The sequence below is a fragment of the Symsagittifera roscoffensis genome, chromosome 5 (assembly GCF_963678635.1).
Source record: "Symsagittifera roscoffensis chromosome 5, txSymRosc1.1, whole genome shotgun sequence".
Lineage (NCBI taxonomy): Eukaryota > Metazoa > Xenacoelomorpha > Acoela > Convolutidae > Symsagittifera > Symsagittifera roscoffensis.
The window spans coordinates 12,283,456-12,306,217 of NC_087066.1; the positions used below are offsets into that span (position 1 = coordinate 12,283,456).

Sequence of the window (22,762 nt, forward strand, 5' to 3'; positions counted from 1 at the left end):
TGAAAATTTCTGGGAAGCTCAAAATATTGAGGGCTTTAAAAGTTTTTAATGTCAAATTGGTTTCAAACCTAATCTTGATCAGGCCAGTGTTTTTCAAATATCTTTTGAGAGCAGATAATTGCGAGTATGAATAAGACCAATATTAAACAACGGAACATAACAGAAATCTTGAGCGGGAAATGTAAAACAGGACTTGTTTATTGTCAAAACTCAAATGTGGCAATGAAAAAGGGTTAAAAAAGTAAAACTATTTTAATCATAGAATGTCAAGTGTTTTTTCTGAATCAATTTGTTTGGTGATCTTGTATTTCAAAAAATCAAATTTAATTCAATTTCGAATAATTTTTTTGTTAATTATCTTTTTTGGGAAATTACTGTATTTTTGCTTGATTATAATTATATCTTGCGGTCTACATTCTAAAATTTTCTGTATAAATGCAATAGTTTAAAAGCCATCAGTACAAAAAATTAAAGGACGGTTGCTCAAAAGTGGAAACGTAGAAGTATTAGCGAAGCGAATTACATTCTCGTCTTCTAAACGTAAGGAAAATCATAAAACCATTTTTTGGAGGTACTCTTAAGTTTCTGCTTTTTTAAGTGCTTCCTTTAAAAAAAATGGCGATAGAGTTGATAAATTTTCACATTTTTATTAAAAACTCGGTGATTAGAGGTACTGCTTGATCCGAGCGCATTGCTCTAGCGTGAGCCAGACATAAAAGACAAAGTTTAATAATTATTTTTATAATGTTTCATTGGTTCTCTAAATTTTCACTTATATAAGCAAACAAAATATGTTTTTTCACAGTGCTAAATTACCAAGCTCGAAAAGCAATTGCAATGAAATTAGACATTACGAGGCCAAACTGTAGACTGGATAGGCGAACAATTTTTTGTCTGTATGTTTCTAGATTCCAGAGACAAGTCTTTAAAAATGTTAATTTTCTGTCGGAACGATCAAAGAGAATGAAAGAACAAAAAAAGATTAGAAGGAGCGTGCTTGTGGCGGAATCCGCTCAAAATTCACAAAATATACAGTTTAGCCTTGTAATGGAGAAAATTAAATGATTTTTGGCACTTTGCACTTTCCCCCGCCTTTCATTTACATTTTTTTATCATATAATGTTGCGATTTAGTCATAATTCAGTGACACTTGGCACGGTGAACAAAATAAATTAACATTTGTGAAAGGTGGAGGGGGTGGAAAGCTTGAAATGCGCGATACGAAGTTAATCATGCTTTAAATTCCAGTTTTGATCTTATCAAATTTGGTTTTCATCTGAGGTGTTTTATGATTTAGACTACCTCCACCTCCCAACCTCACATAAGCGTCAATTTTGGGGTGCAATTATTTTTGAACAATGTAGTTGGAAACGAGTGATAAATTTGCTTAATAACTCAACATTATAATCAGAAAAATAAACAAATGTGTATAGTTATATTTTTCCGATAAGTGAGGATGGTTGGCGGCTAAACTTGAATTTAAAAAATTTGTTTTTAGTACAGAGAAAAGTTCGGATCCGGTTCAAATTCATTGTACGCTTTATCTGAGAAATATTTGGATAGAATAAAAAACGAAACATTCCATGCCACAAAAGAAATCGGAAAAATTGTTCTGCAGATTCTATCGAGGCTATCCACAGTCGATATCAGATCCGAGTTGCCATTCAGATCATTTAATTCTACGTCTTTTGGAACTGAATGTTCCGAAGGGTGCTCTGGATGCCTGCAATTAACAACGTGAGCAGATGATCCCTAGAACAGAAGAAGTCATTTTACCTTGTTTTTTTTCTGCGTTGCCAATCTGAATGTAGCTGTCAGTATTAGCATAACAAAAATGTAATAAACTGAGAATTCAGAGTACTAAACTTGCTGGACAGTACCATGACGTGCAATTATCCCGAATTTAATTTTTTATTAATTTTATTTATAGGAAGCTTAAACGCTAGCAAAAGTTAAAGTTTAAAGTTACATGGCAGCAGAACTTCAATTAGGATGCTCACATTTTCTGGTTTAATTCCCGATGCTCCGTCATCTTCATTGTTTCCAAATGTCATCAGCTTAAATCGTTTTGGATTTTTCCTTGCCAACACTTTCTTCATTACACAAGAAGCCATTAGTGTCTCGACCAAAGAAGCCACATTCAACATGAAATTCACGATGAGATAAGCATCGATAATCTAAAATCAAATTTGTTTAAAGTAGTCCGTGTTAGCCTTCTTTAGAAAATTAGCATTGCTAATGCTCAAAACAACGACAAACATCTTTGAATTAGCGTTTTCTGCTTCGAATATAGCAAATGATATCCTTAAAATGCTATAAATTAGCGCTGAAAGAATTTTTTTCCGATAAATTTGCTATAAATTAGTGCTCTCTTTCAATATATCAAAGCAACGAGTTTAAAGCCTATTCTGGCACCAAAAAAAATCAAGGCTGGCTGGCTAGCAGTAAAACGAAAACTCTAGATTCGTAGCTCTAATTTCTAATGAATTATCAATGGAAAATTGCTAATTTATTGAAGATTTTGCAATTCAACATTCTCTGAATTTTCAATGAGAAAGCGATGAAAAGTATTTTTCAATTTCAGCCTTCTTGATTGACCAACATCAACCCAAAAAGCCAGTCTAATAATTTGAAACATTCTTCTATGCAAAAATTCTATGATGATTGTATGAATAGCATTTTTAGGAAGAACAAAAAAATATCCAATATATTCAAGAACTCATCAAATAAACAATAAAAAATTTTTGTGAGGCGAAAACAACTTTGTACATAGAAACCGTTTATCAAAAAACTAAAATATATAATTTGCATGCAAATTAACTTTTTGTTGTTTAAATTTGTAGTCAACTGGCTCGGAAATTTAAAAAAAAAATCTTTTTTTTTCAAGCTTTGTTTTTCGGATTCACCGGAACTTGTTTTTGAAATGGGTTGCGTGCTCTTCATTTTTCAAAATTTAGTACTTTTTGCGATCGGCTGCAAAAAATTGTAGCCTAATTTTTTGGCGCCAATCGTTGGAAGCTTAGTGCTACTTTATTGCTCAAGAATTAAATTATAATTTTTGACTTAATCTCTTAATGCAGTTTTTGTTTTGTACATGCGAAATAAAGGACCAGAGCATTCTTTCATTAAATTAACTAGCTTTTTACGATAAGTTATGAAAAAAAAACGTGATTTTTTTAATTTTTTGCTGTGTGCTTGTGTTTGTTTTCAGTTACAGCACACAAGTTATTGACAAAAATTTGATCTATTTTCTGAAAAAAAAGTTGCAACAAAAAAAAACATTTGCTTCTTTTCGAAGCTTGTTTTGAGGCAATTCAACCTTAAGTTTTCGTTCTTCCAAAAAAAGTTATTCCAAAAAAAGTCATTCAATCGTAATCATAGTTTTTTTTTCATAGAAAAAACGTGCACTTGTAAGACAGGCAGATTTGTTATTTTGAGTTCAGCCCAATTAAATGAGCAGTATGTTTTGTACCTTAAATTCGGTCGACTGGGGAAACCCTTGCTCCTCGCCAACGATGAGGATGACCTGTGCCAAGATGAGAGCGATGCAGATACTGGCTCTCTCGGGTAGAGCTGATGGCTCTATCCACAGTACAACCCAGCTGTGCCAAAAATAAAAATAAAATTAAAAGACCTGATTCATTGGTGCACCCCATGACACACTGTTTTAGTATGGCGCACAAACAAAACTCTGCTTAAAAATTAGCAAATTGTCGTCTAGTAGAAGCAAATTGTCGTCTAAACCTTGAAGTGGAAAATTAATCAGCAATTGAAGGATTAGCTATCTCAGCTTTTTGCATTTATTTGCAACAATTATGAAAAAACTTGTTTCCACTGGTTGTAGCTCCGTGACGAAGGGTAGAAATGCTGAAAAAGGTTCAACCAATTCGAATCACTATACGTTCTTATAGGCTAATTGATTTTTGCACAGAAATGATATCATTATTATCAGAAAATATAGATAGCAGCACATCAAAATATGCTGAACAATCCGTGCATAAACACAATGGAATTTTTGTTTTCCTTGTCATCCTTTTGTAAAATTGGTGTTTTTGAAGCAATGTATATTTTTCAATTACCCGATTTTGCTTTCGCAATTTTAACAAAAGCGTATCTGCTTATTATATAATCAGTCAGTACTACAATTGCCTGGATACTTAGAGCTTTGTTCGAGATTTTCGAATTATCATTTCTTTCATAACTTTCCAGCATTCTCGTTTTCCATCAAAATGGATGCCACTATTTTCAGCAATTTATCTGAAAAAAAATGCATGTTCTGAAAACTTAATCTGCAAAATAGCAGAAAAGTAAGCAAAATTGATCTGAAAGATTCTTAAAGAAAAACTATTATAGAAAGTTTTTGCAGAGATCTTGACAAAACAACCAACCCTAATTTTCCCTGAAAGTTAATTTCACCATTTCAGATAAACTTTTTACGGTGCGTAAAAATCAGTTATGCTCAAGAACTCAATAAAAAACCTCAATATCGTAATCACACTTTTTGTTGGTATATAATAATAGAGTGATTTTGAACAATATGCCATAGTTCAACATAGAAGCAACCAACAAGTGTCAGCCAGGATTTCAAAATGGGTGAGACCTAGCATTGAGTGAAGTCTATGTTGTGGACAATGTGGTCAACAATTTTTTTCTAGCCTGTTTTAATGACATCATTCTAGAATGAATCACTTTTATTCATCCACGGTTTAACAACAAGCAAACTTCTGCAGATATGTCTAAGTTTAGTTTGAAAACTGTTGAAAATGAACCACCGAGCAGTGTCAAAACAAAGTGACGCTGAAGGCTGAAAAAAATTTGAAGGCAAAGCGTAAACTTGTTGAAGACATTGTTACCATCTAGTATCTAACAAGTGCAAAGTCTACATTCATCATAACCAACAAAAAATTAACATGCTCTAAAACAAAAACGCTTAAAACAGTAAACAAAAACTCTAAAACTGACCCTCCAAAACTGAGAAGAAACGCTTTTTGTTCTATTTTTTCCAAAAAAGCGGTCAGTTTGATGAGTAAAAAGTGTGGTATTTTTCAGAAAAAAGAACACATTTTCTGTACATTAACGTAGATGCCATGATGGTTTTCCAGAAGTCGAAGTATACTGATTCTTTAAAGCTCGCTTTTTGTTGTTTTATGTGAAGGTGGACATTTGAAATAGGAATCAGTTGTAATTGCAAGCAATACATGATTATCAGACTATCTTTACTGAAAGTAGGGTTTGTAAAAACAAAGAGAGTTGTTTGTTTTGCAAGAAAAGTGTCAAAAAGTAGTAAATGATATTGAAAACTTTCAGAAAAATAACAGACACACAAAATTTGTTGAGCCTAGATCTTGAAGTTTAAAATTTAGGCAACTTCATTCATCAGTTAACTATTGAAATTTACAGTGACCATTTGGCTGATTCAGGACTCTGCTGAAAATCACACAAATATTAAATACCTCGATCAAGCCTGTTTGAAAACATTTTTACATTATAAAGTCAAAATAATATTAATGAAAACAACTCGCCTCATCGACTTTTAATCTGGATCCTCAGTTCGAACTGAAACGTTCAACAAATTATCATGATATTAGTTGTTATATTAAATACAAATACAGCGTGCAATCTGGAATGGAAACCCAATATCATTTTTCGCAATATCATGAATTCGACAAACAGATCATGAAAAAAGATAAACTTTAGTATGTCACAAAGGTGATCGAACAAAATTCGAGAAAATTGATGCAAAAACCAGTGCTCTGTAATAAATCGACTAAATGAAAACAACGCAAAAATTGATAAAAAACCAGTTCAGAAAGCAATTCAAAATTTTTTACGGCGCTGATATTTATTCAAGAAAAATTTCGACTTCAGATTTTAAAAGATACGTTAAAAAACTCGAAAGTTTATTAGGCGAATAAACTATGGACTGGCAATTAGAAGCTTTCATAATTTCAATTATGCAAAACTAGACCTATATGAAACAATTTGTTTGTTAATAAATCAACTCCAGTAGAATAAAAAGAAATTTACAAATCAAAAAATCTAGATGCCACGAAGTCAGCAGTTACAAAATTTAACAAATTTAGGGACCTGAAAATTCTGTGTTTTTTAATTCTTCTTCAGCCAATTGTTTAGTTTCTGATGTTTTAAACGATAGCTGTAAAGTTAGAAAAACACAACCAGAAAACAGATAAAATTTATTATATTTAGACCCTTAAATTAACTAGGTTAGTTGATCAATACTTTTGAAAAATCAAACCCAACCAAAAAAATATCAATAGTTTAGAATTATTAAGTTTTTATCTCGATTTTCCGTTGATGTAAATGAGAAAATTTTTGACACAGTCGATCAATCAATTCAGAACTCGTTAAAAAAAATTAGCCATTCCTGCAACCCAACTTAAGTAACTGGAGACAAGACAATAAATCTCAATTTTTGAAAAGTTCTATAATTTGGATTCCTTGTTATGTTCTATGTTCTATGTCAATGACATTTGCAGCCTTGCAGGAGGAAAGTATAATTTGCTTATAATACAAAAAAAAAGAAACGCCTGACACTCCGGATACCTGTGTAATCACGATAATTTAAATGGATTATACTTTTAAAAGTTGTACACAAAACCGACTAACTATCAATTTTTACAGAGTGCAAACTTCTAAAGCCAAAATGATTACACATAAGTAATTTTCAGGGTGTAATCCCATATACGTGAAGGACCCTAATGCGCGAAATTAAAAATCAGCTAATCAGATTTCATTAATCCAAAATTTGGAAAGAAAGTAAACATTTCCAGGGACTGAAAATTGATATTGGCCGAATATAAAAATGGCAGTAAAATGCAAAATATTCAAATTGTCACTACTGACCTCCGCCGAATTGGAACAATTTTATATTTCAAAGATTTTGTTGTGAAACAAGCAAAATGTTGCTTCATTTAATTAATTTAAATTGAATGACAATTGCTTCTTTTCAAAAATTGACTTTCGACTGTATTCGGTCTTTCAAACAGGAGTTTTTTGCGCATTCGGTCCTTCGCTCATTCCGTTATTCTCGCATGAGAATAGTCCCCATTTTTAGGGAACAGATAATTTATTGTTGCCTGCTGTTTCAAGTATTTGGGAGTTCTTATAGAAAATTAACTCCCTTTGAAAAAGATGGTTGATAGTTGAGAACAAATTTTTCTGTTATTTAAAAAGACTAAAAATTTGAAATCTGCTATTGGAAACTATTTTGAAGCTATATTTTTTTCGAAATGTGTTTCATTGAAGCCAGTTTTGACTAACCTTAAAGTAGTGAGGACTGTATTTGGGACAAAAAGAGTTAGCGTATAATACGCTGGGTTTCGGCTGAATCGTAAAAACAATGCATGTTCCATGTACTTTGTGTACTCGACAATAGCAGCGACCTCGCATTTGTGATCCCTAGAGTAATTTAGGTTGTCAAACTGTAAGTTCCCGATGATTTGATCAGGTCTCATAGTGAACCGTTGCTCAAAATTCTTCAACATAAGGCCCAAGTCGATGTCAATTTTGTACGCAGCAATCATTATCTAAACCACAAAAAAGTTGGTTTCGCAGAAGAGTTTTTCTTGAATTTAAGAAAAATTTTGTTGGTTGGAGAAAATGGTGATATAATTGTATTTGAAGTGGTTTCGTCAGACATTTTTTAATCAGGAACTTTCAAAAATTTTTCAACAGTCTGAACCACATGGATTACTGGGCTCAAAGTTGAAACGACATTGTCTTGTTTTTCGCAAAAAATATCAGTTTGAGACTAATTTGACAACTGCATTTCAGAATGGGTTAAAAAAACTCATTTTTAAATGCATGTACTTTTTTTACTATAGTGAAAGTTGAAAAACAGCTCAATCGGAATTAAATTGATACAAGCATTTTTCTTCACTAGCTACAAGACACATAATGTGTCACTGCAGTGGCCAAACACAGCAGAATGTTTTCTCGAGTTTAGAGGCTAGTCAGAACTTTTGATGATTTGCCTTAATCCGAGCAAGTTTTTTTTTAATTAAAGCCGACGTCAAGTTTCACTCATTCAATTGCACAACAAATCGTTGTACGAGAAAAATTTAGAAAAACAATAAAAAACGTTTTTCAAATTTGTTGTGCGAAAAACTGGACTACAAACAAAATACTTGAAAACTGAATGAGAAGTCAATTCATATAGATACTTTTGTGTCATGTATATTGAAATTTAGAAATAAGCTAAGAGAAAAACATACTAATTATTGCAACTGCAGTTTCTTATATTCAAAAACCAAGATATTTTGGGAATCAGCAAACTTAACTGACAAGCTTCAATACTGGTCACATTTAATCGTTTTATCGCTCCTAATAGTACAATTTTTTATTTGAAGACAAAACTGCATATTTTCATTGCAAAATTTTGATTAAAAACGTCCTAATCAATAACAAAAAACGTGAATTTTGGTTTTTCTGACAAAATAACAGAAAATTTTCTACAAAAATCAGCAATTACCACACATTTATGTCAATCAAAAGGGAAATACATCAAGTCCATGTCGCACGTGAAAGTATACCGTCCAAATTTAGACATCCTAACTGTGCCATCTGTACCAATTAACACTTTACTGCTTGCTTCTGATTCTTCAACTGAGACCAGTGGGTCAAATTTGATGTTCGGGTGCCAGATGTCGTTAAGAATGCTAGAGTCAGAATCTATAGCAGAAGAACGGGTCCAGCGGTCTTGTCTGATATACAGTGGCAGGCGAGCATCGTTCCAAGTGGCCTACAAAACAGTTCGATAGTTTTATTTCAAACAATGAAGTTTGTTCAGGATTGTGACGCTAGCAGTTCCAGGAAAATAAGAAAATTAATGAATAAGTTTTTGAATACAACAAAGCCCTCGAATAAACAATTTTGAAAATTGAATTTTTTTTTATTACATAAACTGTAGATCCACTATCCACAAACACACAAACTACCATTCACTAAGTAAAAATTACCAATAAATTTAATGTGGAATCTAATTGAATTTTGCAAATAAACAACCATACCGTCACAGATGCATCAAACGAGAATATTTTCTCAATCTCAGAAACAGTCCGCATCTTTTGAATGTGGAATCCAAACGTCAATCTAGGTTTGTACGGCTGGAAATATTTATTATACGGAGCCTCGTAATCCGGAGAAATGGTCGTGAAGTTCCAGTCGGGTGGATACCTTTGAACCGCCCTTCTGCTATGGTTGCTTTATTGGTAATCGGAGTTTGAGACATTTTCTGATTAACAAGTAAATACGAATCACCAAAGGAAAAAATTGTTTTCAAAATAAACAAAATCAGATACATTTTTTTTTGAAATGGTACGCAAATTAGTAATAAGTTGTATATGAAACGTAGATCAAAAGTAAAGAGTTTCAAACTCTAAATCATTAGCAATTGCAAACATAAAGACGAAAAAATTTGAAGTAAATGTATTTGCAGCTCTCTGTTAGATAATGTAATAATCTACCACTCGTTGAGTTTCTTACTTACAAAAGTAACTAAAATTTCATTATCAGGTTTAATTTCAGATCAAAATATTGATGTTCACAGTTGTTCGAGCAATCATTTTTTTGTTCAAATTAGAGAACTCAAAAGATAATAGTTCAATAGTATAATCTATTACGAACAAACAAATTACTCCACACTCTCCCTACCGAGTAAATCCTCCCCTTAAAACGATTCAGCGCAAAAAATTTCCAAATTTTTTGTTGTTTGAAAACATGTCAAAGCAACTTTTTTCGGTTTTGATCTGACCAAGGGAACAATTTTTGTCAAACAAAATTTGCTTTCATTTGCCTTCTTCAATATTCAGGAAGCTAAGTCTTATCTGTAAATAATAACAACTATCAAGACTGTTTATTAATTCCAAGCTGGCTTTTCTGGGTAATAACTGAAAAATTTGGAATTGCTTAATAACACTTCTGCAAAATATCTAGGTTGTACGAACTCTGGAAAAACATATTTCAGCATTTCTGGTTTACAAAAAAAGTATTTTAATTCCTGAGGGAAATTCAATTTCATTGATATTTTTCTAGGCTCCAAATTTAATTTCTTTCCTGTACCCACAGTCAGGGACCGATCTAGGTTTTTCTCAATGGGAAGGGGCGGATCATCAAAAAAGTTCGAAAAATTTGTCGATTTTTTTTGTTTGATTTTCCGAGCTCTCCCAAACCACTTAAAAGACACTTTTTTGGCCACGCCGCAAGCAAAATAGTGGGAAAATAAGCCAAAAACGAAAAATTTGGAAAATTTTTATCAAAAATCGCGCTTTTCTTGGTTAAAAAATGGATATCTCAAATTAGTACAAAGGGGGAACCTTTTGAATTAGCAGGGGGTCGTCTGAATATCACCCCCCTAAAGCGGCCCATGCGCACTGTAGAGTTTCATGGATAATGAAAGGTTATTTTAGTTTCTTCTTTGAGAGTCTCCACTAAAATCAGACTGAATCAATCATAATGGCATTAAAATGGACTATTAACGTACTTTTTTTCAAGATGAAGAAATATAATCGTATATAAAACATTGTAAAAACATCTAAATTTTGTCGAAAGCTCAACCATTTTTGTCCCCCAATTTCGGGGCAAGCAGGCGTAAAACATTTTCTAAATCTTTGTCGAGCTTTTTAGGGCCGACCAAAAATAATTTTTCGAGCAATCCCAGAACAGTATAAGGAACAAAAGGACAAATCTTTGAAAAACAGTTCAAAAAATTTTTGAAACATTTATGGGAGTTTTTGACAAAAAAAAGCGTTTTTACGGCGCGCGCTCCCTTCAAAAATAGTTTATATTGGCATGTCATAAAATATTATCAAAGGGTACTCTTTGGTTGCTGAGGGGATCAAATCCCTAAGAAGAGGAGGTCCTAGACTACCACTCGCCTTTTTCCCCGGCCCTAAATCCGCCACACAATTCCAGCTTTTTCAATATCGTACTTTTTGTTGAGTTTCAGATCTGAATTCTTTCATTTCATATATGTTTCTACGTTTTTTCATTTATTTTGCGAATGCAGTTTTTTGAATCGCTCAAAAATTGTTTTTTTTTTAGTTTTTGAATTGCATAAAAATTGAATAACAATTCTTTCGAAAAATAATTGTTAAATAATTGAAGAATCATTAAAAAAATTGAAAAATAAATATTCGTTTTTTTGAATTGCACAAAAACATTGAACAATACTTATTCCAGTTTTAGTATTTTGGAGACGTGACAATCAAAATTAAAGAATTGTTTGTTGCGGTCTAGACTAGTTTATTTCTTTAATTTTTCTATATGTTCTGCTTGATAAAAATTATTTTTTTAAAAAAAGATTGCTCTTCTATCAGGGCAAAACCCTTGACGTTCTGACTGCCCCGCAAACTACATCGATTAGATTTTTGGGAAAAAATATTGAAAAACTGTCAACAAAATCAAAAATCAAGTTTGAAAACTTGAGTCGTACAAAATTAATACGACCGACTAGCTAGCCTCAATTCCATTTGGATAATTTTTTATTTTGTGGGATAATTCGCCATGCATAAATAATTCGCGTTACCCTTTCAGCATTATGGATAAAATACTCAAAGTGTGCATAAACTAGTCCAGTTCATAGACAAATTGGCAATCTTCAAGCTCCCAAAACTTGAGCAAAAATTGATCAGAGGTAGAATATTTTTTAAATTTGATTCAGAGAGTTTCCTCAAAGGGGCATAATTTTTTTATCTGTAACTTTGATCGCCGAAAAATGACTGAGTTGAAAAACTACACCAAATATAAATATTCCGCTTTCTTCAGGCCAGAACAAAAAATACAGCTGAGAATATTTGCTTATTAGAGAAGCAATTTTTCAGTTTGAAAAAGCCAAATTGTCTATTGCAATACAAATGGTAGCCGCAATAATAACTGTTCTCAAGCAGTGAGTGGTTTAGGTTTATTTTGATGGGTTGCAGCATCATTTTTGACTAAATAATTCTCAATTGTTTTGTAAGTCAAGTTTGCTTGCCATAATTTGAAAGAAATCAAGTTCAAAAACCACCTTTTTCAAAAGCTACCTTCCATATGAATTTTGAAGATTGCTTTCATTGAAAACTAAATGTTCGGAAAAAAATACAATTTGAATTTTTAAACCGCTTTTTTTTTTAATTGTTTTCAAATTTCTGTAAGTTCAAATGTTTGGAAAGAATGACAATTTGAAATTTTAATCCAATTTATTTTCAAATATATGTGAAAATTATGAAAAACAATTATATTTTTAAATCACAAGCTGTTGCAAACTCTTTGTAAAATTAGTTTGGACAAAAATTTAGTGTTTTTGAGAAGAGAAAAGGGATTAAAATCACTGACGAGTTGAAGATGCACGTATCACTCACAAGCGACATAACATCAAAAAATAGCGCAATAAATTAAAAAACTGTAAACTGCAAACAATAATCCACTCTAAGAATTTGACAATCTTTCAGCTACTTCGATAACATGAATTTAATAACACACATTGGTTGCATATGGAAACTACTGTAGCTGATATTTTTTTTCAGTTCAGCTTGTAATGTTTATTTGCACTCGTCTCAATTGGATTAAGACGCGAGTCTCAAACTAAACTGTCTAAATGTTGATCATCAAAAATAAATGAAAGGAATTTCGTTACAATTGATCTCAGTGTCAAGATAAGTAAGTGGGTACAAAATATATTTCGATAGTTATCTTCAAACTTTTCGCTACGTTTTGCACGAAAAGGGAGAAAAAGGGACAGTCTGTTTATCAAAACACTAATTAGCTAGACTCATTTCTGCGTCGATCAAAGGACAATTGAACGGTCTTGAATATACTATGACATTATTCAACCCCATCTGAACTTTATTGAAATTGGTCAACTTTTTTGGAAAAAAAACCACCCGAAAACTAACTCACTACCCATTTTCAGAGATCAGAACATTGAGAGTGGTACAACCAGAAAGTGTTTCTGTAGTTTCGTGAAAACTGATTGCAGGTTTTTCAGATGCATTTTTTTGTTAACAAAAGAACCCATCTCATCTTGTAGATCGCTCTTGCAGCAATCACAAAAAACTTCAAAAACATGAAGTTTATTGATAATTTCAGAGACTAAAAATTGCTTTATATCAAAATCTAAAAAATTCAACTGATAATGAAGTACGCCATTTCGTCTAAATTTAACTAATTTTTATTGAATATGTTTCAAATGTCAGGTCTTGTAATTTCTGCTTAAATTTTTGCAAACTCGTTTTATTTGCTGCCAAGTTTTTTCTATTTGTTCCGATTACGTTGCAAAAATGTACTGCTGCATCCAATCAAGTTTGAACCACAGAAAGCGAGAAAACTTATTTATGAATCGTTTTTTTTGTCTTTGCAAACCAGGAGCCATTTCAATAGGTTGAACCAGGAATTTATGTCAACCAATTTTTTGTAAAAGGAAAAATTGGTGCCATAATATAATGATGTTGAAGCGTAGTGCTTGCCAGAAAAAGCTTTGCCTCCGGTGCAGATGCGAAAAGCTTTGCCCTCGCGAATATTAGAAAATTTGATTTTTCTTTTTTCCTAGGTCGACAAAATAGATTTGCTCCCAGAACACTTTAAAGGACCCCAATATGGCACATTTTTAAGAATTTGTAAACATTGTTTTAAAAATAAGTCAAAAATGCCGTTTTTGGGATTTCTTTGAAAAAAATCAGACCTGTAAATTGCGTTTTGTCTGCGCGCTTCCACCTTAAAACTAGTATAAATTGGCGTCAAAGTTCTTTCAAACGTAAAACCTAGGAAACTATCCAAAATGAAAGCAAAGACTGTTAAGTGCTTATTATTATTGGCTGGCTAAATAATTTGTTAAATGTTTGAAAAACTGGTCAAAAGGCAGTTTTTGGGTTTTTTGAAAATGTTTTGACCAAACATTTGCGTTTTTTGGCGCGCCTCCCACTCCAAAATCAGTATAAATTGGCGCCAAACTTATTTCAAACGTGAATGCAGCGAAACTAATCAAATTAAAAGCAAAAAAACTGTAGAGTGCTACTTAAATTGCCGCAATTCATTTAAAGTATTTTTGGAAAGCAGTTTTAGTGAGTAATTTTTGAAAGCAATTTTAGAAACAATTTTATGACTGCAAACTTGAAAGGCAATTTCAGGAAACAATTTTAGCGATCAATTATTGCTCCCATTGGGGAGCTAAAATTAACGCTTTTTGTTCATACTCTGACGAAAATTAGGATATTCGTCACCAACTATTTTAATATCTGTAAGCATTATGGCATCGCATAAAAACTTTTATATTTTAGGCTCTTTTATCTCTAAGCTTATATAGCTAGAAATTATATCGTAAAACTATTTAATGACACGGCGGGACGAGGACATTGACTTGATATAGGTTTTTCCGGCACTCTCTTTGCTTATCGGGTTTTGCAGGATACGACTAAACTCCACGAGTGTTTTTTAAGCTTAAAAATAACTCAAATTGAATTTATCAAACAATAAATACTTCGTAAATTTTTTTTATTGAAAGCGGAATACTTATGCTTGGTGTGATTTTTCTTATCATTTTATGGTGTCATTTTTTGGCGATCAAAATGATAGTTTTTAACACAAAATTATATGTCTTCTTGACTCCCTGAAACCAAATTTAAAAGGATATTTTTACCCCCGATCATTTTTTGAAAAGTTTTTGGCCAAGTTTTGGACTAATTTATGCACACTTTGTAGATTTATCCATAATTCTGCAATGATAAAGCAAGTTATTTATTCGTCGCGGTTTATCCCGCAAAACAAAATGATTCCCAATTTGATATGAGGCTTGCTAATTGGTCATTTTAAATTGCTACGACTCAAATTTGCAGTCTTGATCTTTGATACTTTCCAAATTTTATATAGATTGAGGGGCAGTAGGAACATTCAAGGCTTTGCTCTGATATACGAGCAGTCTTTATTTGTTCTTAGATTTTAAATTCAAAACGCTTAACATAGATACTCATGATACATACATAAGTAATTCCTAACTAATTATTTATTCTGATCAGTTTTACTGATCAGAACACCATGAAAGACGTTGAATTAAACACGTTTACAAACCTAAACGACCTTTGGCAATTTTTTCGGAGATATTTTAGGACAAAGAAAAGAAGACTGCTCGTATCAGGGCGAAGCACTAAGTGTTCCGACTGGCTTTAAAGATCTATGGAGCAGTAAATCATGATAGAATTGTATGTAAGATAAATTAAAATGATTTTTTTTTTAAATTTGAGATTTAGAAGAAATCATCAACCCACTTGTCTTTAAAAGTACAAAGTGATCAAGTTTGCTCTTAGTAACAAATCAATTATGGCAAACAAGCTTCCTTCAACCAATTTGGAACGATTTCTTTGAAGGATTAATTCTCCGCTTACGCGATTAAAGTGCGAAATATATCGAGCGTTAAGTATCCCAAATTTGTCAAAATGGCAATCCTTAAACCCCCATAACTTTACAAAGAATACCAAATTTAACATATCATTTTAAAATTAGGCTGAAGACAACCATGCCTTTTGAATGATATTTAATTTTTCCGTCAAAAATGGCTATTTAAAAGTCGAAAATTGTCAAAAAAAAAAACATCCTGAGCACAGACATTCTGTTACTTTCGTTACGAAAGTCGGAACAATAAGAAAACGTGAAACGCAGCATTAAAATGAGGAGATCTCAGACATTGGGACGAAAATACAGTGAGTTCTATAGAAATCATTCTATATCATCAGAACGCAGCCATAATTAAATAGTGCTCAACAAGGCTGTATAAGACCTTATAAAGCCATAATTGGAAAATAAGACTTCTCAAACGTCTCAATGACAATTAATGGCAAAAATCAAAATCGAAACATTTTTGATAAAATAAAACTATTTCGATAGTGGTACTTTATTTCTGAAAAAAAATTGATTTTGGAAATAAAAACAACTAAAGGAATAAGAACAGGAAAAAAATTTCAGTCAAAAGTCTTAAAAAACTTTTGCTCTCATCTATATTATGATAATTATTTTTGAAAATTTAATTCTTAATTTCTTTTACAAATAGAAACAACTAAAGGAGTAAAAGGAGGAAAAAATTCAATCAAAAATTTAAAATACTTTTTTTTCTCACCTTTAGTATTAGAGAATTATTTTGAAAAAAGTGAGCTCAAGTAATCAAAATTCGGTAAAAAAAATCACCTGTCACGCTTGTCAAAAAAATTACTGCTTCCAAACTTCAAAGGGCAGTAAAGAGAAACACAAGAAAGTTTCGATGAAAGCCTTTCATTATATTATCCGTTGTTCGCGTGATTTGTTCCGTAACGCCAATTTACCAGCACTATCAAAAGACTTAGTTTAGTCATCATAAAACCAAAAGTACAATAATCCTTCGTCAAATCAAAAGGAATAAACAAAAAAATTGTGATACAAGCCTTCGATACACAGTTATAGTCAGAGTTAAAAATGGAAAACATTCAAAAAACGGTTTATTTTGCGAGTAAAAGAAAATGAATAAACAAGAGTAAAAAACTTCAACAAAAATGAACAATCAGATATAGGCTGCCCTGCTATGGTAAAATTACTTGGAACTTGCATCTACACAGAGAACACTAGACTAATTTTAAATAATCATTAATCATTGAAACTCAACTATTCCCATTTGAAGTAGCTGAAAACATATACCAATTTAGAGGATAAAACCCATTTCTGAAAACTTAATTAAAAGCTACTTAAGCTAAATAGACTCAAAACTTTTTAACACATAAACAATTGACTGTTTCATTAAAACGCATCCTGTTTCGGCAGAAACTGCAGCCTAAGAATCTAAGCAAAGATGACAATTTTTTGAACTACCAGCTTGAAGCAAAAAAATCTCATTAACAACTAAAGGTGGATACAAAACAATAATTTAACTAAACGTAATGTCAGAGTTGAAATTACAGCAAAAACCAGAACCTTTTTTAGCTAGACTTATTTTATTGATAAAAATCGAAATTACGCATATTAGATGAAACATAGAATATGCAAAAGAGACCACTGAATAATCTTGCAAATGCTGATCGAATAGTGTTGGATTAGAGAACCTATTTTGTTAAACAAAAAATTTAGCTGGTGAGCGCTCGCCAGTTAAACAGCGATTTGACTACTAAAGTCTAGTTCGACAATTACTTTTTATGCATTTTTTTTATCACGGACGGATCTAGGATTTTTTCAGATAAGTTAACGCGTGCTAAGTATACCTACCATAGACCCCCCCCCCCATGTATGCATCAAGTTTCCGGTCTAACAGTTGGATTACAAGGTTAAATAAAAAGTCCAATTATGTTTGCCATGGCCTAATAAGTTCGCATAAAACATTTTATAGTATAACATTAAAAGAATGTGAGCAAAAGATTGACTAAAGAAACATCTCAGGTGGGGAAAAGTAAAAGAGACCGTACGTTTTATAACAATATAGTCATTTGATATGAAAACTTTGGGCATGGTTTAAAAAAAATTGTCCTAAGAAAACCCCTTTAACATTATGTTCTAAAACATGAACTAAATTAAGTCTGGTTTCGGTTTTTGCTTAAAATTTGTAACTTATTGTTTTTAGTTGATGAAATTGGTTTTAATTCAGCCTCTACTTAACGCAACAACCTATGAAATACAGAATTGTTCAAATTAAAAAATGTTTAAATTGATGAATTGTTGTTCAAAAGCCCAAATTCTGAATTACTGAAATCATGAAATGTTGTAAAGAAATGTTAAACTATGAAAAAAAAGTAGTTTCGAAAACATCTAGATTTTTTTTTGGAAAAAGCTTTACTTGAATCTTTTCCCGTCCCTAATATCGAAAAATGATGCTCGGGAGTCAGGCTAATTATTGGGACAAAAAAGTAATTTTTAGGGGGGAAAGGCAGTTTTTTTGAATACAAAAACAGAAAATTTGGTTAAAATGAAAACTATGTCAAAACTCAAGTATAGACCGTTAAAGTGGCCATTAGCTGTGAAAAGTCAATGTTTATGTGCCAAAATCTTTTTATCCGTCATCCGGCTTTCCTGATAATTTACAAGTTGCGTTGACTACCCTCAATCAAACTTAACGAAGAGCAACAAATATCGCGTTACAAAAGTAAATACTGTATGTTGTTGAAGGTCACATCAAAACGGTTATTGTACATGGTCAAGAAAGTATCGAAAACACAGACCCATCATCAGATTGAGATCGGCTGACACCAAAGAGATTGAAGAACGTTAGCATCAAAACAGTAAAAAAAAATAGTAAGAACGTTGAGTTTCGATCCGTTTTTAATGCAGTAAGTTTTACAACATGAAATTTGATTACACGCCGAAACAAATATTCGTTCAACTAACTTGAATCAAAACTCCAAAAACCTAAAAAAAAAACGTTTTTCAAAAAACAATTATCAAGAGAGTTAAATAATTTGTAAGCACACAAGAAAAAGTTCGACCAGAACTTCAATTTCGTCGCCCACTGTAGAAACACATCCAAAAATTTTGGTTTTGGTGTTCCAAAATTTTCAAAATTTTTGCCTCAGCCATTTTTTTTGTTGTTTGAATGATTTCTTACCTTTGTTTTACTCGCAGAGGTTGGCTGATTTTCAGATCAATATGCTTAACTTGGCCGCTTCAAAACCGGCCTGTTTACATTCAGTCCGTAAAAGTACCGCTTTAGCTCGTAACCGTTGAGTGTACATTACTGTTTAAGCTTAGATTTAGGCGAACATTCCATCCGCGGACTATTTCAAACTCAAGTTTTTTTACTTCTATGAGTCCTACCTTCACAGTTATCTAACTTGACGTAGCGTTCACCAAATCAAGATCTTCATTTAATGCTACACAATCTCAACCCTTAAAGTTGAGATATAGGTTGAAAATAACTTTTGTATCCTAATAGATACACTTTTAAAAGGTTTATTTGCTTTGCAATTAAACTGTCTCCTTATAAAGAAGAAACCTCATGATAGCAATCGTTTTTTGCTAACAGAAGAGAACTAATAATTATCTCAATAATCTCTTCCTTTAGCTAAGTCAGTGTTAGACCACTTGGTTTCTCCAAATAAAACTCCGAAGATGAAAACAACCAAAACAAAACAAAGCTTTGAATCGAATTGCTCGCTTTTTGAAATCTAGGCAAACTTTCTGATACATCCAAAACTTCGAATCCGTATTTCAAAACGTTAAATTAAAAAATAAGGCAACAATCATTGGAAAGCTTTCAAAAGAAAATAAACCTAACTGGCCGCCCAAAATGCCCGGATAAAAGAGGTTTTCCGTTTTAATTTAAAGAACTTTTTAAAGTTTAATCAAACATTTCTGTTTAAATTAACAATTAAGCGCTTTCAACTATTTCAATTGATTGAAAAAAAAACTATTGAGTTGCAGGCGTCTTTTAACTGTTAACCTTAGGTTTTTTGTTCAGATTAGGCTGCTTATAACAAGAATTCCTTCAACCAGAATTAATTCGAATTGTGTTAGTTTCTTACCTCGTTTTTTACGAATGACTAAAGCTCACAGTATTTACTCGTTTGATAATGGATATGGATCTTTGCTTGCCTCTAAGGTCCCCTCGTCTCTACCAGCAAGGACATCCAGTTTTGACGAGATGGTTAATCGCCCTGCATTAGCAAAAACCAAGCAAGAAAAGGAGCTTGCCATAAATCATTAGGGCATACTCGAGGTCACTGATAAGAAATATCAAGCTATTATTTTTGTAAAATGGCTTTAAACCTTCGAAATTAAAATAGTCAATTTAAAATAAAAGAAATCCTCTTTTTAACCTATCAAGATTCAGACAAAGCCGCCTTGGAACATTCGTTGGAGCTAATTAAAAACATAAACGATGGAGTTCTCGCTTAGAAACGACAATAGCTTGACGCCAACAGATCCTTAGCCACTTAGCTTCTTCTAAATCTCGAAGCTTTGCATTCACATCAAACAAAACTCATGGTGAAACTTCGAAGTACTTATCTGCGTCAATGATTTCTAGCCAAAGAAGTTGAGAACCGATAAGTGCAAAAACTACGCCGTGAAAAAGCAGAACAACAATATGAGGGTAAATTTTAATGAAACAGGATAACAACTAACTAAAACTGAAAAAAAAATGGCCGAGAAGAATCAAGCTAAATTGGTTGAGGCCGCATTAATTGAGAATGCAACATTTTAGGACACAAGAAAAGAGATACCAAAATCGTTAGACTTGCCCGAGGAGAGTTTTGCCGTATGTCAAAAGACTAAAAACTGAATGAACAAAATTATTGAATATATTGAGTCTTCACAAAAACTGATCTGTCACCGGGTGCTGCTGGTTTCAAACCGGTCCTTGTTAACACAATTCCAACTGAAATCCTTCTTCCCAATCGGCGATTTCCGTATTGTCTTGTCAGTTTTAGGACCCTGACACTGTTATCGCAAATGCAAGTGATTGTAAATCCGAGAAAATTTTGTTCCAGTGACATTAACTCCATTGCAGAAATTCCGCAAAAAGATCCGTTAAGTCAATTCTGCTGCCAGTTTTTTCTGGTCAAACCACGCAAAATACCCAGAGTCTCTGTCTAACTCAACTGTCGAACAAAATTGCCGCAAAATTGTCTCGAACACGATTTTTGAATTTTTGATATCTTTTCAGAGTTTGAGTATAATAAAACAACGCTTAACAAGTTTCCTGGTCCCGAGATAGAAGTTTTAATTGTTGTAACGTCAATGCCAACAACAATTTGTTGTAGATCTCGTTTTTGATTGTTTTACATGAACGGTACAGATCATTTTAGAAATAAAAAAATCCCAGTACAACAGTTTAAAACAAAAAGAGCAAAATTTGCCGCCAAAAATAATTTCTGTTTTTCAACTTCAGTCGGACTAATTATTTTATCGAAAAAGTCCAAAATCAATAAACGCTTGATTGCCACAAAACTCATATTGTTCTCTCAGAGAAACGAGCGATTGTACCCTGCTAAATAAATTCCTTAACCACAGGCAGGAGAAAAATGTTATCAAAAAAATGAACCTATCATTGAGAGGGAAAGAAAATAAGTGCAGAACAAGTGGAATTAAGGATTTCAAATAATGATACACACTCAATTCATAATGATAAAATTGTCAATCAAGGACTTTTTCGAAGGATGAATCAAACTTCAGGTCTGATACCATAACTGTCGGTGATCTTAAAAGGGTTATCCACATTTAGATCCAGTGCTTTCCCTTACATACCGCTTTTCTGACTTTAGGTCGGAACGGCAAACTGAGCGGACGGCAAACTGGCTTCAGGTCAAACCAGTTTTCACGGCATTCGGCGGAAAAAAGATCATTGTGATAAAAGCCGCAATTCTCAGTTTGCCGTCCGTTCATGTATCGGTTGGTTTCCTACTGGTGCTCTAACATCATCCTTAAATTCGCAATCTCAATGTTTCAATTGTATTGTTGAGGACACCTCTCTGTTTGTACAATTTGGTTTGAATCTGAGTCCCACGGTAATTGCGAATCAGAAAATCAAGCTTGAAATGACACTTTTTACATGCTGAATTTCGCGAAGCGGTTAGCGTTGTGTTGATAAGATCCCGCCAAACAACTACTCTGAATTTGCTCATTTAAAATTCAGAAAACTAAGATATGGCATAAATCGGTCCTTTGAGTTCCAATGATTTAAGCACGCGCCGAACGCGGTTGGTATTCCGTGTATACTACCGACCTCTGATGGTTTTTCCCACTCCATCCAGTGATTAGCACGAACAAACCAGAAAAGATGAGGTGCTTTTTAAACGGTGCGTCAAAGTTTCACGTGTCTCTTTGAACAATTTTTTCGGTGGGACCCGATCTGATAAAAAGGATGCATTATTTTCAGTATTAGTAGAAATTCAAGAAATGTTTTTTTGAGTAGTGGTATTTCCAGCTGACAAGCTGACTTCAAGTTTTTTCTGACGGGAGGACCCACAATTGAGTTAAGTTCTGCCGTGCTTGATAATTTTCAAGCAAGTAGAGTCTATGATTGTTCCACCGCCGATCCGAGTGAATCACTAAATCTCAGTGAAGAACTTGTAAGTTGGTTAAGTCTAAGAGAACTTAGCTTGACTATAATTGTCAGCAATTTCCTAGGCTTTGCAGAAAAGTTAAACCCCAAGAACAGCGAAAGTGACACAAAAAAATGAAGATGAGAGTTAAAACCAGAGAAATTTGAATCCAGAGAGCAGCGATATTGACGCCGAAAAAAATCAAATTGAAAGAAAAAATGTAATTTTAAGAGTTTTTTTGTGGCGTGAACAAAGATATAATGCAACGTACCGACTTAAACTACGTTACTTTGGTGTTCGACCCGATCGCTCTAGTTGCACCCTACACCGTTCTTACCCGGATTTTACCGAAAAATGTCTGGCGTTTTTCTGACCAGCAGTGTGTTAGGCCATTGTCAGGTGAGCTTCAAAAATAATTCGTACAACGGTTTACTGGTTTACGAACTCCTTATCGTCTAGAAACTCTACAGGTCGGTTGCATATGTTTTGCGACAGATCTAAGACAAAAAATCATTCAGTTACATGCAGCTTTACAGCCATCTTGGACATAAAATAGAAAAATCATTGACAAAAATAGTAGAAGTTCTATAAAAGTGTACCAATAGCACTGGTCCACAATTGTACAAATTGCCTACCTTTCTGGCTCAGCCGTTTTTAATAGTGATTTAATCCACTTTAGTTGATTAGTTGTTCCGTTTGACCAAAGAGAACAATCCAAAAGATACCCGCATTCTCGGTAACACTGCTGAAGTACTACAAAAAAGCAGCTGAGGGAAATCCAA

At 32.9% G+C, this 22,762-nt stretch overlaps 1 protein-coding gene across 1 annotated transcript; it reads right to left on the bottom strand.

Annotated features, from left to right (window-relative positions):
* Window positions 1–1,210: 1,210 nt before the first annotated feature.
* On the bottom strand, window positions 1,211–7,544 carry LOC134846600 (glutamate-gated chloride channel alpha-like). The gene is made up of 4 exons (XM_063863985.1): window positions 7,282–7,544; window positions 3,473–3,602; window positions 2,001–2,177; window positions 1,211–1,752 (listed from the first exon to the last, which is right to left on the bottom strand). The coding sequence occupies exons 1-4, from the start codon at window positions 7,542–7,544 to the stop codon at window positions 1,495–1,497; spliced, it is 828 nt and encodes a 275-aa protein (XP_063720055.1). The 3' UTR covers window positions 1,211–1,494.
* Between the last annotated feature and the right edge of the window lie 15,218 nt (window positions 7,545–22,762).